At 38.2% G+C, this 17719-nt stretch overlaps 1 protein-coding gene across 1 annotated transcript in view; it reads right to left on the reverse strand.

The window, feature by feature from the left end:
* The window catches only part of LOC118426246 (probable ATP-dependent DNA helicase HFM1), a 43044-nt gene that overhangs the window by 8701 nt on the left and 16624 nt on the right, over positions 1-17719 (reverse strand). The window contains 14 exon segments of the mRNA XM_035835517.1: positions 267-462; positions 1553-1645; positions 3696-3894; positions 6576-6811; positions 8006-8078; positions 8936-9033; positions 9296-9399; positions 10219-10376; positions 12150-12233; positions 14017-14102; positions 14559-14687; positions 15085-15182; positions 16381-16428; positions 17284-17390. Coding sequence (XP_035691410.1) covers positions 267-462; positions 1553-1645; positions 3696-3894; positions 6576-6811; positions 8006-8078; positions 8936-9033; positions 9296-9399; positions 10219-10376; positions 12150-12233; positions 14017-14102; positions 14559-14687; positions 15085-15182; positions 16381-16428; positions 17284-17390 — 1709 coding nt within the window.

Genomic DNA, 17719 nt, shown 5'->3' on the forward strand with positions numbered 1-17719 from the left:
CACATCTTCTTTTTTGACTGTGAAATTGACTGTGGCATTCTATTAGGCATTTAACTTTAGCATCTATTTTTCACTAATTTTCCTGTCAGTATACGTAATATATTTTCCTCATATCATACCTGCTTTGTACAATTTACATTGTACAGTATAGTAGGAAACTATTGGGGGGGAAACAATGCAAAATTGATGTGATGGATGTCAGCCATATAATAGAATCAACAAGGCCTAAAGATAGATGACAAGCATGCTTGAATGAAGGAGATCACCTTTGAGAGGATGATAACTTCTGCTTAAAGCTGAATGTGCTCGGCTTCTTCTTTGCATTCTGATCTTGCCACTGCAATGGGAACGTTCCCTCACTTTGCAGTGGCTGATACGTGTCAGTATCGGTAGGCTGATGAACCTCAGAAGTCGAGAAATCTGTACCAGATCTTTGGCCATCTGCCATCCATGGAAAGCAATCTGCACGGAAGTAACAGAAACGAAAAGGTCTTCAGCATTATCGGTCGTGCTCTTGCTTGCAAAGCAAGCGGAACAATACTGCAGGTCATTTGTTCCAGACGGTGGACCAGGTAATCGTTTCTTGTGCAAAAAATGGACCTGTGTGCTGGTGAATCAAAGAAATCTTTAGATGTTGGTAAGGAAAACAATCTATCTCTGCCATGCAGTGGATTTGATTCATATTAGGTATGTATGTACTGCAGCAGGTCAGGATATGCTCTGATTCCTAAATATATGTTGGTACTGATTATCAAAGATTGGACACTCATACCAAAAGACTGCAGTTATCAATAATAGGATTTCACTTAATGAAGACTGTCTTTTTTCCATCACTGTCATCATCATTCATCATATTTCGTGACTCAGTTTATTATGTCAGCAATTTCATTAGGTTAATTGGTATGTCAATGGAAGACAGACCTAGTCAGAATTGAACTGAGGATGGTGACAGTCACCAAAACATCTGTTGAATAAACCACCTTTTTTTTTAAAACGAGATTGTTCAAAGCACGGTCACAAGACCACTAAGAAGTTGGAAACTGTGCACGGAGATAGCGGTGGACATTTGTTTTGAAGGCTGATAAGTTGTAGACAGGAGGGAAACAAGAGTCGTCAAGTGAGTTCCATAATTTTGCTGTACGGGGAAAGAAACTGTTGCTGTAGAAGGACATGGAAGCCGGCAATTGAACAGTTATAGCAATGTATTTTGTTGTTCATCATTGATCACAATGTGTGGTATCCATCCTATTCTAGCTTATGTTTGCTCATATGATCTATTCACTGTCAAATGGTCTGGCATCCAGTCAATGCAGAACAAGTGGCATTTAGATATTCGTTTACTAAAAAAAAACTATAATCCTGATTGTATTGGCTTAGAGTACAGTCCTGAGTAATGACATGGTAACAGGCATTGAAAACTTTGACCCATTTATGCTGCTTCTAAAGATATTTGGTGCCCTAAATGACTGATGAAGTGTTTTAAAGGAGATAGAAATTGGCCTATCAAAGATTGTGACTAAACTATTTACACAGAGGAGGGAAAAGGGCCTACCTTGTTGTTCCTCGGGTGATACATCACAGTCTAAGTCACCTGTCCACACCGTACTCAAGTCTGGCAGGGTGTCATCATTCAGGAACGCTTCATCTGTCATAACAAAAGTTTTATTGGCACATTAATTCACCATTCAATCAATCCATCAATATTAGGGCTGGGTACCGGTGCGGTGTACTGGTACAAAACCGTTTTTTTTTCTTATTGGACCGGTGCAGAAAGACAGGACTTAAAAACATTTGGTGGACTGGATGTTGGACTTTTTGGAAAATAAACAGATCAGGCATTCACACGTTTTGGGGCTTACCGGTCAAGTAAAATAATAAGAGCAAAGTAGAATAGAGTCTATAGTCATTTCTACCAAGTTTTACAGTCAATCGCACAGAGTCAGCTAGCCTTGTAGGATTTGAAAACGCTAGTGGGTATCGAATATTCCACAAAACAGATTTCTTAGGACCATTTTTTTGCCTATCGTCCATTCACAAGTTTTCACATACTGAATCAGGTCCAGGTTCAGGTCCAGACCTGGACCTAATCCTCTGGACCTGAACCGGACCTGGACCTGAATTTTCTGTACCGGTACCCACCCCTAATCAATATCCTTTATTTCAACTAGAATGCCTTGTCGACCCTGGCCACTTTCCAGAGGTCCAGGTGGGTAGATCACGGGAACACACGTCAATAAATAAATAAGACTTATGTTATAGAAATAGATAGACAAATACAATTATAGTAACAAATTTATAACAAATTTTCTATTGCCGTTACAAAAAATAATGTTTACCAGTTTTATCAATGGAGATTTAAAATCTAAAGTTTAATATGCAAATAGCATATACGAGGGGGGTTCAATAAGTTCTTGGCCTCACCAAGAAATAACAAGCACAACTCAGATTTTCAGGCACAACTTCATAGTATGAAGTCTTTTATCAATATCCTCCAAATTTCAAATCATTGGAGTCATTACTTTCCAGGCATTCGTTTTTCCTAAATTAGAAAGTAAGTGGCGAGAAAAAAGTTGTGTGAATTGTGATCAGACATGTGTGGGTCTAGTTTCCCATGCCATAAATTAACAAAAGACGTTGTCAAAATGTTTGATAATGATTCTCTTCCTATTTCAAGCAAAAAGAATTGGGTTTCTAACTTCCAGCAGCGCAAATTGACCCACACACTCAGGTCAGGTCAATTGTCCACGTTTTTTTCCTTCTCCCTCACCTAACGTTACTGGGTGTCGCCTGCAAAGTAATGATCACACTAATTTGAATTTTGGTACATATTTATATAAGACTTTATACTTGACATCTATGCTTCGAAATCTGAGCTGTGCTTATTTTTTCTCGGTAAAGTCGGGGACTTATTGATAACCCCACGTACATGTATAAAGTCTTATATAAATGTGTACCAAAATTCAAATTATTGTGATCATCATGTTGCAGGCGACACCCAGTAACGTTAGGTAAGGGATAACGAAAAAAAAAGGTGGACAATTGATCTGCAACCTGAGGTGTGAGGTCAAATTGTCTGATCACACTTCACCCTTCTTTTTCTCCCCACTTACCTTCTAATTTAGAAAAAACGAATGCCTGGAAAGTAATGACTCCAATGATTTGTAATTTGGAGGATATTGATAAAAGACTTCATACTATGAAGTTGTGCCTGAAAATCTGAGTTGTGCTTGTTATTTCTTGGTGAGGCCAAGAACTTATTGAACCCCCCTCGTACCCAATTCAACCTCCTTACTTTTCTTTCCATCCCACTTGTTTGGGAGCCCATTGGTTAATTATCATTGTCCCCTCATCTACGTGCAAGCACGTCTAACCCCCAAGGGATGGGGAACGACAGACGTTAGACCGGAGAGAAAGAAAGATCCACAATACAATTGCACATTATGAAGTTCAGATATTTTGGATGGATGGACTCATGGAGAGAATTTTTTGTCTGTCAGTGTCCCAACAAGCAATTTTCACCCCAGAATGGAGGGACCAAGAGAGAAGAAAGCTTCAAAGTCCACTCTTATGCAAGGCAGTCACAATCCCATTGTGCACCAAATCTTTATGGCACGCTCTATGGCTGTGAGTATCTTGACATGTACTATGTTTGACATCTATACACAATGTAATCATTGTCATTGGTTTGCACTAACATTCCTCCGCTGCCTGCTCTGGCACTATCTTGCTGTCTTGTTCCCGATGCATGTGATAGAAATCAAGATGGTCCCACCCCCGCGCTGGTGTGGCGGGGACTTGCGAAGCGGTCTTATCCAGCTGTAACCGCCTCCTCGCTACCGGACTGTAGGAAAACTGCTGCAGATCAGGAGTGGGCGTGCTGAGGGATGGACTTGCCTGGGAGATATGGAGAAGATGGAAACTGTTTCATGGTCCAACAGAGCCACTCCCAGATTTGTTAGATATTAGTAATGTCGTGCACTACAACTGTCATGTATATGTATGTGTAAGTTGCCATACGTTGTGGAAAAACTAAAACTAAACTCTACAATGTCATTTACCAACACGGATGAACTTTCATGCTAAGTTGCCATACATTGCAATTGTTGCAAATGTCCTGCAATAAAGTTCTTCTATCATGAAGGCAAACATATAAAAAGCCATTCCCCTAAAGATTGAACATCATTGTCATACCATGGCAAAGGAAAGATATGGGAGAAGATGGAAACTGTTTCATAGTGGAGCAAAGCTAACTCACAGATTTATCAGATGATAGCAGTTCAACTGTCATGTAATGTACATGTTGCCATACATAATGTATTATATTGTTACAAATGTCACGCAATAAAGTTTTTCTATCATAAAGGCAAAAAAGCCATACCCCTAAAGATTGACTATTATTCTAACATTAGGCCATGTTGATTTGATTATATGGATGACATCCTCTGGGAACTCCAAAATTGATGCGAGCGAACGAAAAAAAAAGTTGCCTCCGGTATGAAATCAAAGTGGCCAGGGAGGTTGAACATAGGACTAAACACACATAGTATGGTATACTAGTCAGGTGTAGGGACCAGTACATTATACGGGTGCAAGACATTTTTTTTCTTCTTGGACCAATCCGAAAAAAACAGACCTGGAAAAAAATCAGAGGAACAGGTTTCGCCAATAACAAAATGGACACACTATGTCGGCAGGCATTTGGGGGTCTTACCGGGGGCCAAGAAGACAATAAGAGGAAGTCAAGTAGAGTTTATAGTCAATTGTACCAAGTTTCTACAGTCAAAGGTACAGAGACAGTTAGCCTTTATTACTTGGAGATGGGATTTTTAAATGCCAGTGGGAGTCCAATAATCCACCAAACAGATTCCTTTGTAGCAAAACTGACCAATTAGCATTGTTTTGAGTATTGCCAGTTCTCAAGTTTCTACAGACAATCAGGTCCAGGTTCAGATCCGGACCTGAAAATGATCCTCTGGACCTGAATGGGACCTGAATATTCTGTACTGGTACCTCCCCCTACCAACAGTAGATTTTTTTCTGTCTGTCCTTTCACATCTTATTCTTTGACTTTAGATTTATTTTGGCACTCTATTGCATTAGACTATGATTAGTTATCTGTTTTCTGATACTGTACTTTTTTTTTTTCAATCTACGGAATATTTGTGCTCCTTTTCCAGCTGCTTTTCACAATTTATTGTGTGGTCGAAAACTTTTTTTTTTTTGGAAACGGCCGATAATTGGTGCGAGCGCGGATGTCATCCATATGATCAAATCAACATGGCCTTACAAAACCCACACTTAATCAAAATAGAAAAGGTGGGATTTTCGTCTTCCACTGTCTTCGAAAAAGGAGTCGAAGCCAATACCCCCGGGATCTAGAGTTAGCTTTTACTAGTTTTGGATTAGAGTAGACACTTGTGATATTGTTTTTACACTGTTTTAATCTCTCATGTTACCTGCAATTAGCGCTCAGGCAAGAATTTGCTATAAACTTTACAATTATTGTTGTACCATAAAAAAGGCCAAGGAACATTTACAGTAATCACTTAATTGGCAAAGCTCAATTGAAAGTGATACATTTATTTTGTCTTTGTTGCTTGTAATTAGCCTCTAGGCAAGATGTAGTTACTGTTAGTAGTAAACTTATCATGATCTTTACAATCATGTGTTAAGTTGCAAAGGTGTGCGGCCTAACCATCTTGATCCTGCTGCATTTACAGAGCCACTTGGAAACATGAAGAAGACTAGCTGACTGCTGCCCAACTGTGCCAGCGACCGCAGCAGCAGTTTTTCATACTGGATGCCACTATTCTTCACAAAATTTTCATGAATAAGCTATCAATTCATTAACAAGCCAGCATTAGTAGGCTTATGAGACAGCTCAGCTACATGAAGTACAGCTTCTCTACTAGAGTCCTTTTCTAGAACCCTGGCCTTGGTGCTGAATACTGTGCTGTTGTTATAGGGCCTTCACACTGAAAACGAATTAGCAGGAATCAAGCGGAACCAGCCAAAATGAAGTATTTGCAAAATTCGTGCCACATTCGGGGCCATTCCCAGTGGGAATTCCAAATGGACCTTATATCCCCTTCACACGAGAAGGAATGAGCCAAAATGCCTTCAGAATGAAAAGTCTTTAATTTCTATTCCTGGAAATTTGCAATGTATTCTAGAAATTCTCACTGCATTCCAGATATTCTCTTGGCCACATTCAGGCAGGGTTTGAAGTGGTTTGAAGTTTTGGTTCTCCATCGAATGAGATAAGAATGTTTCGAATAATGTTGGCATGCCATAGAATGCGGTCATACTGCAGTTAGAATAGTCTGAATAGACTTACAAAATATACTTTGAATGCCATTCGATATTACTCCACTTTGAATGCACCTTGACAGTTTTTTTTTAAAACTGTTAAAACATGTCAAAAACGGGCACAAATAGCTGGAATGCAGTGATAATTTCTGGAACTTACTACGAATTGCCAGGAATTGCCAGGAATAGAAAAGAATCTTCATTCTGATGGCATTCCGCCTTATTCTTGCTCTCATGTGAACTTTTTAAGTCAACAAATGGCAAACCTTGAGTCTCTTCATGCCAGGAGTCTGAGGTAGAGCTTGAGCCCTGTTGTGGAGTTGATGCAGATAGGAGGACATGTTGGTGTCACAATTGCTCCTTTGCCGTGCTGTCTTGGAGAAAATCTTGACGCCAAACTTGCAGCACTCGTGAGCGCAGGCATCCTTGTTGATACAGCGATGGTTACAGGGCTTTCTGTCAGGCCCTAATAATGGTCGAGGTGTCACTGCAACGCTGTCATCTATCAATTATCAAACATATCTTTACAACTATAAATTCATAAGACATCCAAAATCATATCATATTGCACATCTAGGGAAAATTCAACATTAACCCTTAGCATCCTAAGATAGCCGTTTGCCATGATGGAATTTCTCTTGGCAGCTGGTAGAATGTTAATTACAAATAAACAAATGACAAATTGATATTCTTTTCCACATATTTCAAAACGGACAAACATTGTATCTCATTGAAATAATAGATTTGGAAGTCGAGTTACAGTCACAACATACAGTGTAGTGACTGTGATTTGGGTATGATACTGTTAATGCATTTTAGTTTGCGGAGATTTAATTTCACGGTAGCAGGAAAGGGACTTTTCACGGTGGTGTAAACTTTGCGGTAGCACCATGCACTATAATTATAGTGTCTCTTACTGCCATGTAAAAATGTTCACGGTGGTTTTAAGTTTGCGGTGAAGTGCACGAAGAAAACCGTGAACATTAAATCACCGCAAAAGTTTCTGCATTTACATTGTACAGTATCTCAGCTATCAGTATAAAGAAGCGTTATGGTCTACAATCAACAAAATACATCACAATATAATATGATAATACAATAAAAGAGATTCTCTTTAAGTACTCTGATTTATGTTCTTTAAAATCCTCACTAGCCACGAACCACAAAATGTGTACAATACCTTCATACCACTCACTCACAGTTAATTCATCCCACATGTATGATACTAGATTTTCTGTATCCAACAACTTCAGACTACCCAATCCTAAAACAAACAGTGGAAAGCGTACCTTCCTGTACCGAGCAATTATGCTCTGGAACTCATTGCCATCTAACATTAAGTCACTGTGTACACTGTCCAGTTTTAAACAAGCCATCTCAAACATTGACATCTAAACCTCTGACCTCTAGACACTGTGCTCTATTGTAAATACTCTGTGATTGTTGTATTTTTAAAAATGTATGTATTCATGTTGATTGTCATGTTGATTCATGTTGATTGAACCTTGGAAGATTAGCCCGTAAGGGCTAAAAGGTTTCTTAATAAACAACAATAAACAACAACAAATATCAAAATTATTAGTGCTGCTGCCTTCAGAACTATGCCAGAGAAAATGTTACATTTTTTCCTTTTGTGCAGCAAAAATCAATAAAAATTCTTATTGAGACTTCACACATGCAAGGATATCCGACTCACTCTCATTCACCTCCGACGACCAGTCGATATCAGTCCCCATATCCTCCCAGTCCATTTCCTCCTCTGCCCTTTTCTAGATACAAATCAATGAGATAACACAGAAAACATGTCAAACAGGTAGATATATAATATGCAGGATACAGCTCAAAAAGAAGACTGGTATCTATCTAATTATCTTTTTGACAGGTAAAAATATGGCCCATGCACTCGACTTCATCTTGTACTATATATTTCAACAGATACAATATAAAGATTGGGAAGCACTGCGGCCACTTTTATGGGTCCAGTGACAGTGTGTAATAGAGCAGTAGTAAGAAAATGTATGGATTCTTTTTTTTTTATTGTTACAGTATTGCTTTGAATAGGCAAAGCCAACGAATGTGACACTGCAAGTTGGTAACTTACTTTCACAGAGCCACAGAACACAGAACAAGCTTGATAAGGTCCCTCAGCCTTTCTTAAGTGCAGTGGATTGTTATTCACTATGTTTTAAGGTATGGTATTGGGACTGGCATAGCCCAACCCTTTCCTTTCATCAGTCAGGTAGTCCCGATTTGGATAGATTCAATGTTGAATGCAAAAGATTCATGAATGCTTTGATAAAAGAATATTCAATTGATATAATTGATTTAATAATAAGAAAAAAGAAACACCAACTATCAAATCCTCCAGTGGGGTGATCCAAAATGCCACGCCAATTAAATTTTTCGGTTCTTGAATACATATGCTAGATAATTGAAATGGAAATTCAGAGGACTCAGAGGAGATGGTCTATAACTGAGTTTTAGGAAGTTAGAGTAAGTTTTGACAAACTTTTCCTCCCAGCTTTCTGTTATGATCATGATTTCTCTTGCCAAAATTCTACATTAAGAATGTCCTTAAATTTGTGGAGATTCTAAATAGAGAATTTCAAAGCATTTAACAATATACCTTTTGCCTAGGAGTGTTGTCCCAGTTTTTGCCGGTGGCACGGTGCCTCCTCGGACCACTGTAGAAGGGAGTGTAGGTACTCTGTACATCCAGGCCCACTGGTGCAGAAGGATAATGAGATTATCATCAACATTTCATATAAGTCTACTATCTAATGTAAATTTCTAGACTAAAAATAATGGTGATAAAGTTTTTTTAAAGTTTTACCTTATGTACTAGATAATATTGTGACTTGATTTAATCTTAATGAACAAATGAATGGATGGATGGATGGTTGAATGAATGAATGAATGAATGAATGAATGAGTAAGATTGAGCATATAATTGCATGGATACACAAGGTACATGTTAATAACCCACCATAGTCTTGACTTATGAAGTTAATGCTCAGATCGTCTCCCTTGTTAGCCCTCTTCACCTCCACTTTCTTTGTCCAAGTCCCACTGTTCATCAGAGTAGAGTCACTGTAAGAAAATAATATCCTTGAAGATACAGTAACTGTAAATGCATCTTAATTTGCAGGGATTTAAATTTAGCGGTAGCGGGAAAAAGGACTTTTTACGGTGGTTTTAAGCTCGCGGTAGCACCATGCACTGTAGTCTCCTACTGCCATGGAAAAATGTTCGCGGTGGTTTTAAGTTCAAGGTGAAGTGGCCACTGCAAAAAACGCGAACAATAAACCACTGCGAAAGGTTCTGCATTCACAGTAATTCTGCCTCAGTCTTCACCGATTTAGTACCTTCATTTTACAATCATCAGATTCTGAATAAAATACTAAATGTGTTTTAATTTGTTTTGTTAGTTTGGTTGTAATGCATACCCAGTAAACTGCCTCACAACAATTTAACACACTAAGTTTGTACTCTTAGAGTACAAGCAGCACATCCAGACAGATTTACTTGATCCTCTCACACAGGGACTAACTTCTACTCTTTTGATAAGCTTAAGTATGGTGCCTTTAGTAGTATGCTCTAGGTGCATGCGTGTGTCTCAAATTCTTGAATATGTGACCGCCATTCAGCGTCCTATCTATGGACACGCCTGAGCCAAAGCTACACGTAAGTACTCTTGTGCAGAGTGAGGATAATGAACAGCTATAAAGTGCCTTTCCTGGGAGCTTAAGATAACTTTATTGGATTTAAAAGAAACATACAACATCATTCAACCAAATCTCGGTATTTGGTTGAATGATGTTGTACGTTTACCGGTTCTGAGTGAGAGGAGATAATTTTAAAAGTTGAATGTCAATTTTAAGGGTACGTATTTGCATGTAGAGTAGAAACCTTAGTCTTTGTTTGCATAGGACGTTGTTGTCAGCATCCCCTATCAGCAGCACGCACATGTGGTTCTTCCCTGCAGTTGCCTTGTCCTTCAGACTTTGGTAGTTGTTGAGAGAGATCACGATTGTCAGCTCTGCCACTGCAGGGCTGTATCTGGCACCCTGTTTGTACAGATAAAGAATGAAAGAGTAATTCGGAAGGATGAGTTCAAGTTGTCATTCTATAGAAAGCAAATTACAGTTTATTCAACCATCAGGATGTGGTGTCAAGAGTATTACTGATCAATTTTTGAAACCTGTCTTCTCCAACAAATTAGTACGCGGAGCATAACATAGGAAAAAAACACACATATAGTATACTTAGGAAGTTCAGCAATCCCTAGAACATTATAACCTACATGTACCAAAAGGTGAAATTGATGTTTGGCCATAATTTAGGAAAATTATACTCCAAAGAACAATTTTCAAGTTTCATACTAAAAATAAATGAGCAAACAATCTTTAAGCCTATTTGGTTGCTATTAGCTAAAAGAAGTTTTGAGTCTTAACATTTCATGAAAGCATTTTTACGATTGCAAAAACTCCAATTAATGTGAAATTAGAATTTACACTAATGATAATCATCAGATTACGCAGTTAAGGTGCAGTTATAGATATCATTCTGTGTCTTTTTCATCACAACTGTCTAAGAGTTATACACTAGGATTATCATTTACTGCATTTGCCATGCGTCATGAATATCTACCAGATATTACAATCCATCAATGTTGAAACAAATGCTTTTAAGCCTTGGTTAATGTGTATTTGGCTGACTTTTGTAATACATGCGTGTACGTTGTTGAACTTGAAAGATTCCTATGCAAGCACATGAGGTACACCTGATGTCTCTAATACATTTCCCATCACTTTCTTAATTCCATTCCCATATGTCATTAAGCAATTTCTTATGCCCTCCAACGCATTATCTTGTCTGGATAATCCATTACCATTCCCCATATTTCCCACAACTGAATATTGCTCTATAAGGCCACAGCAATTTTATTTGTTGTTTCTTGGATTTCCCGACCCTATTTTTTCCGATTTGAAAAAAAAAAAATTAGATTGATTGTCACACCTCGTGTTGGCAAAATTTCACTGCCTCTCCTTTCTCAAATTAAATATGGGCCTCAAATTCCAGTAGCTGTATGTACCTATTTCGGGCAGTATGTTTATCAATTTTCTTCAAACTTTGGACTTTGCTACCAGGGACCCCCTAAATGTTGAAAGTAAAGGATTTCCTGTCCTATATGTCCTACAGCCGACTTTTCTTAAAGTTTTTTTTTTTCTGACCGACCGACCAATTTTTTTCTGAAAAAAATCAGAGAAACAACAAATAAACTTGGTGTGGCCTAATGTAAGATTATATAGGTTTATGTTGTACCTGAGCCAGAATACCTGTCCATACAGGTGTTCCAAAACAATCCATATTTTACGGTATGGCACAGGCTTTAAAAATCTGCATGATCTATTGCATTATTATTGCATGAAGTATTGCATGAGCTCCCATAAGATTTGAGTGCACTTTGCGTGCACTGCTGTCAAAAATTCTAAGACAGGATTTCAATGTTGCAATTGATATTGTTATGATAACTTTTGTCCAAGGACACCAAATTTTCTAAACTTCTGGTTGCAATTCGTCTTGAAACGTTTTTCATTTCTGGATGACATAGATAAAACACATCACATTCGGTCCCAGCCCTTCGATATTATGGGTCAAATAATTTTCCAGGCTTCAACCGATCCTCCCTGCGGTTGGTTCAGTACCTCCGGTGAGATGGAATTCATAATAATGATTCACGTTTACATACCTGAGCACTTTGTGTCATAATGTTGACTATATCAACGGGTTAATTCAACGAAGGAAAAGTAAACAGTCAAACTAATCTCGTTTCCTACCTGCTCTATAGCCAACTCATACTTGGGAAGATGCGACACTGCCTCGTGAACTTGATTACCAAATGGCGGGTGCCTGTTCACGATCTGTCAAAAACAAATCATAACAACGATCTCGTAATTCAACACTCAGACGAGACATGATGCATCTTATCACCCAGGTGGGACCACTCAAACGATTTAAGGGGTCCATACGTCACGCAGGAAATGAAATACCCTTAACGCAAACTCTTAATGGTGCTTTTAAGCTTTGACCTATGACATGAAATGAACTGACATGATCACCTAGATGTCATAACCTTCATCTTACCATATAGTAAAATCTAAAAAAATGCTAAAAGCAAAGTTAACGTCAAACTTGTGGTGGATGATGTTTGACATGAAAGTTAAAAATGAGGCTCTGTATGGGGTGATCCTGGCAATGTTTAACCAAAAATCCAGGAGGGCTGGCAATAGCTACAAATGAATTGGCTTTAAGTTGTTATTAATAAAAAAAGATTTCAATTTTGTTGTATTGTTCTATTGTATTCCTGGGTTGTCTGGCAAGACTTGTCTGTGAATACTACACTTACATGATTTGATGCACTACTGTGACTTTTGTTTTGGGCAATCTGGTGTTCAACTTTGAAGTACAAATTATTTGTCAATAACGTTTAACGATGAATTCAGGATAATTAAATATTGTGCTAAGTACAATTAAAGGGGCCATTAGGATTCACAAAAGTTTACTTTCAATCCTTTAAATGTTGAATTCAATTGGACCAGTAACTGTTGATAAACAAAGAATTGAAATATCTAAGCCATAACCTCAAGGAAAAACTGCACGTTGTTAGGAAAGTACATGCAAACAGTCTTTTACAACGCTACGTTAATGAGGTCAAACAAAATGTCTCAATAAGACTCAACGTAACATGATCATAAAGTTCCGAGTCATGATCTTATTGCTTAATTCATTGAGAGGCATGAAACGTTATCATTCAAAAACATTAAAATTGTTACACATACAATTCTTGACTTAAAGTATCATCCACAACATGTCAATTTCAATTGCATTTATTGCATTGCATTGTATTACCTTAAAACCCATGAACTTGCACATTTTATATTACCTGATGCTTAAATGTTCTTACGACTGCAGGACATTGAAATTACAGAATACATCTTGATTTATTGCTTGAAACAAGACACAGTTAAATCTATCCCCACTAAAAGGCCAATGAAAGGAGCTAAATACTTGTGCTAAAAGATGTGAATCATTAAGGGGAAAAGTCATTAAGGCGATGATTTGAAATTCATTCAGAACTGGCATCCAGACATTTGACATTCAGAATGCCTGAAGTTAGATGTGAGAAGGTTAGGCTTGATAGATACATCATATTAGTTTGATATATGTTTGATGTACTAAATATATGTATGTATAACCATGCCGTGATAGTGTTCCTGTGAAGCTGGTCCACTGCGCTAAAAGGACAGTAAAACTGGTTAACGGATATGATCACAGTATCACCAAGAAATTGGAATTTCATTCCTCTCAAGTTTTTGTGAATCTGTAATGTCCTAGCCTGACATTAACATCAGACGTATGGACTGTTCCACATTTACATCCAGGAAGGGGGTGCCAGTCTGTAAGGCTGCAGTACATGAAAATCTGTTAGGGGGCCCAAAATTGCCATGTTTTAGGGATTTCAATATCTACCCACATACTTAATTACATGTACTGTATCACAAATCCATCAAAAGTAGATGTATCTTAAGTTATACATTGTAAGTGAAAACACACATTCAAACACAACCAAAAACAATACCCCCTATAGAAGTGAACTTCCTTACTGGAGGTAAAATGAGAAATATTATTGGAGCCTTTTTTTACCAGTTCTATTTCCCTTGGGTTCGTTTCCTCAATCTTCTGGAAGCTTGTCAGGCTGGCATTGAACAGAGCAGTTGCAAGGGTAAGGCCTGAAGAAAGATATGTCATCGAGACTCTGTAATTTGTTTCTTTGTTGTTTGATTGGTCAAATTATCAGTCATTTTTTGGATTGATTGATTGATTGATTGATTGATTGGTTGGTTTGTTGGTTGGTTGATTGATTAATTGGTTGATTGATTGATTAGTGGATGGATTGGTTGGCCTTCCGATAGACTAATTGGTTGGTTAGTTGGATAATTAGTGGATGGAGTATATATTGATTATTGGTAATACATCAATTGATAGATTGATTGATTGATTGCTCTATCAATTGATTGGTTGATTTATTTATCACTGATTGGTTGGTGGCTAAATGATTGATTCATTGGTCAATTGATAGATTAATTGATTGCTCTATCAATTGATTGGTTGATTCATTTATTACTGATTAACTGGTTGATTGATTGATTGGTTGGTTGATTGACTGATCCAAAGAACACCCTTACCAATCTTGTCCAGTTGCTTTGCGACAAACTTGGAGTTCTCCCACAGCCTGGACCTGAAGCACTTTGACAGGAGGGTGGCATTGAGAAGCACCCTGAAGCCTGGTCTGTGCATCAAGAACTCTGTTAAACCTGAAAAAAAAGAAAACATGGCAATCATAACAAATGGCAAATGCATTTTCACAGAACACTACCTGAAGTGTCACTGCACACATATATGATGTCATGGTCAAGTTGTCACTAAAACTGTGATAGCAAAACTATAGCCAACATTTCAAAATTTCCAAAGTCATATCCAGTTCTTTGAGTAACTGCCTTTTGACACCTGTTCTTGTATACAACATGTGTATAGACCTACTTGAACTTTAAATGATATCAACAGTATCTCTGTTGTATACTTTGTTTGACCATTCCTTCTTCGCCCATGACCTCAATGAAAAGCGGCCTATGGGCCGACTTGAGCTTCTCATCAATAAACAGAGGTTCAAACAGATTAACGGTATTAGGCTTGGAATCAGATCAGACATACATTTGGAGACCCTAGTTCCTGCCCTGAAGATCTTGTTAGTGTCTTGGTTGAGACCAAAGTCCTGGATTGGAAGGCATCCAAGAGCTGCTTGGATGAGGCTGCAAAATGTAAAGTTCAAAGTTACCTTGTAGTGCTTTAGCTACAAAAACTGCTAGCCATGACAGAAGAAGCTTTAGACAGCCAAACTCCTTGTAGCACCCAAGGACAAAACCCCTAGGGAACAAAGTGTGGTGTCGTTTACCATATAAAGTGCCAAGGTCAGAACATCAGAGGCCCTTGTAAAGAAACCTACATTGGGGAGACTGAGAGATCACGCAAGACCAGGTTCCTTGAGCACAAATGACAGAGATCAAGAACCTCAGGAGTTTCTTAACATATAGAGTCATTGGATCATTTGGTCTCACTGGACAAAGCTAAAATCTTTGACACAGACTTTTTTGCTAGAGGGATTACAGAAGGCATACATCAGAGCTTTACAGCCATCCCTGAACTTAGACAGTGGGAGCCATGGACTTCCAGCAACTTATGATCCACTTCTCACTGAGTCACATATTCTATCTGTATACCATGACGTCATGACAGCAGTGGATTGTTCATTCCTTGACAAAGACTGGTGCTGTCCAGTCGAAAATTTGGGTGAGTTCAATTTTTTTTGTTGGATATTACAGTTAAACTACTGTAGTTCAAGAATAACTTCTACTTATTAAACACGGATGAACTTTCATTTTAAAAAGTAAGCAAACTGACTAATTCAAAGAAAAACTCCGAAAACAAAGCTCTGTTGGGAAGAATTCATTACTGTTGACTTGAAAAACAGGTCCCATTTAGCCAAGGGCCTTCACCAATACATCCCTGGGCCTTTTTCTTGCTCATGAATACTGAGATAGCCACTGCCCATGGCACTATCTGTGGCATTGTAAAATTACCTCTCGACAGTGATCCCCACGTTATTGAATGCCCCTTGATCTCCCATGGCAGCTGTGCAAACTCTGACATCACGTTACAACATGCTTGACATCTGGTCGATATTTGGGCGGCAGGCGGTATCAGAAGCCGTACTTGAGTAATAAAGGAGGAATCGGTCCACATAAGTCAATACCACCTGGCATCGGTTCAAGCGCGGTGCTCTCTGATCTCCTTTTTGCTGTGAGCCCCTATGTTCCTGAGGTTCGCCATTCATATCAATCTGTCAACACTGAGAGTGAACGACGACGGGGTCAAGGAAAGCACTATTTTGGATAGGCTCTTGCTGATGAAGACATTAGACTGACAGTATGAAGAACGTTAAGTGCTTACCAATTGACTTTCATCTGTCCAGTCTTTATCTTTCCATCCATCGCAAACCTGGAAGAAAGACAATTGGTAGTCCTTAAGGCAGAACAATTGTCAATACAGATGATACTACAAATCAAGGCCTTAATTAGACTTCTTCATTACGGTTATCCATACCTAAATTTCAAGATTAAACTTTTATACTTCTTGACTGCCTTGCAGAACTGGAAAAAAAGACAATTGACTGTCCTTAAGACAGAACAATCATCATAATGCTTCCACACATCTGAGCCTAATTTTTAGACTTCTTCATCTTCTTTATCTATTCATTAGACTGTTTCAAAATTAAACTTCTAGACTTCATGACTACGTTGCAAAGCTTAAGTAACGACGACTGGCAATCATTAAGACAGGAGCTCTTGCCTTTTGAAAGATTCAGATATTTCTAAATATATGCACCTCAGTTAGACTTCTTCTTCTTGGTTATCTTTTGATTACTGGTAGATTGAACTTCTAGACTTCATGACTACAAGTCAGAATCGATTTGATCGATGTATAGATAGAGTCGGCTGTGATACACGAGAACTGTACACTTGCACTGCATATAGTGTACTGTATACTGTATACAAAACTATATACAGAGCAGTATATACATGTATGATGATATCAAATAATGTCAAAATTGAAAAGTACATGGCATAAACCAGTGCTACATTGTCATGGATCAAAGACACTCATATTTGCAGAAAATGTTTCAAATATCTTATTGCTGGTTTATAGCACTGTTGCAAATTGATATTACCAGTAATGATTAGGGAGAAGAGCATAACAGTATTCGATAATTTGGGTTCACACAAGGTATCACATTCAACCCTGGATATCTTTATCTTAGTAGTAATTGTAAAGAGTGATTTATCTTGCTGTGACCTGACAGTGGCCCTGTGTTTGTCCTTGTTCAGTGTGTTGAGGGTTTTCCGCTCATTGATCCGGAGTGTCACATCCTGGAACTCTTTACAGCCGGCAACAGTATTGACCTGTGGTGACAGATATTGACAGTCCTCGAACACAATCCCTGCAGTGAGCATTGTGATCAGCAAAAGTGGATTATCCATTACAAAGGGATTATGTGGCGGCGTAAAGAGAGCGTAAAGGCATGCTTCATTCACTGATTTGGAGCAATTTCAATCTGCGAGTTCTAAATTCATGACACGTTTTGATTCAAATTTGTAATATGTCATGTGATTTGCTTCAATGCCTAAGCAATATGATAAAGTATGGCACCTAGATATGACTGAATAATGGTTGTTTAAAACCATAACCGTACTGTAGATTAAAAAATTCCCAGATGTAGTTATATACAGGC

The sequence above is a fragment of the Branchiostoma floridae genome, chromosome 11, assembly GCF_000003815.2.
Source record: "Branchiostoma floridae strain S238N-H82 chromosome 11, Bfl_VNyyK, whole genome shotgun sequence".
Taxonomy (NCBI): domain Eukaryota; kingdom Metazoa; phylum Chordata; class Leptocardii; order Amphioxiformes; family Branchiostomatidae; genus Branchiostoma; species Branchiostoma floridae.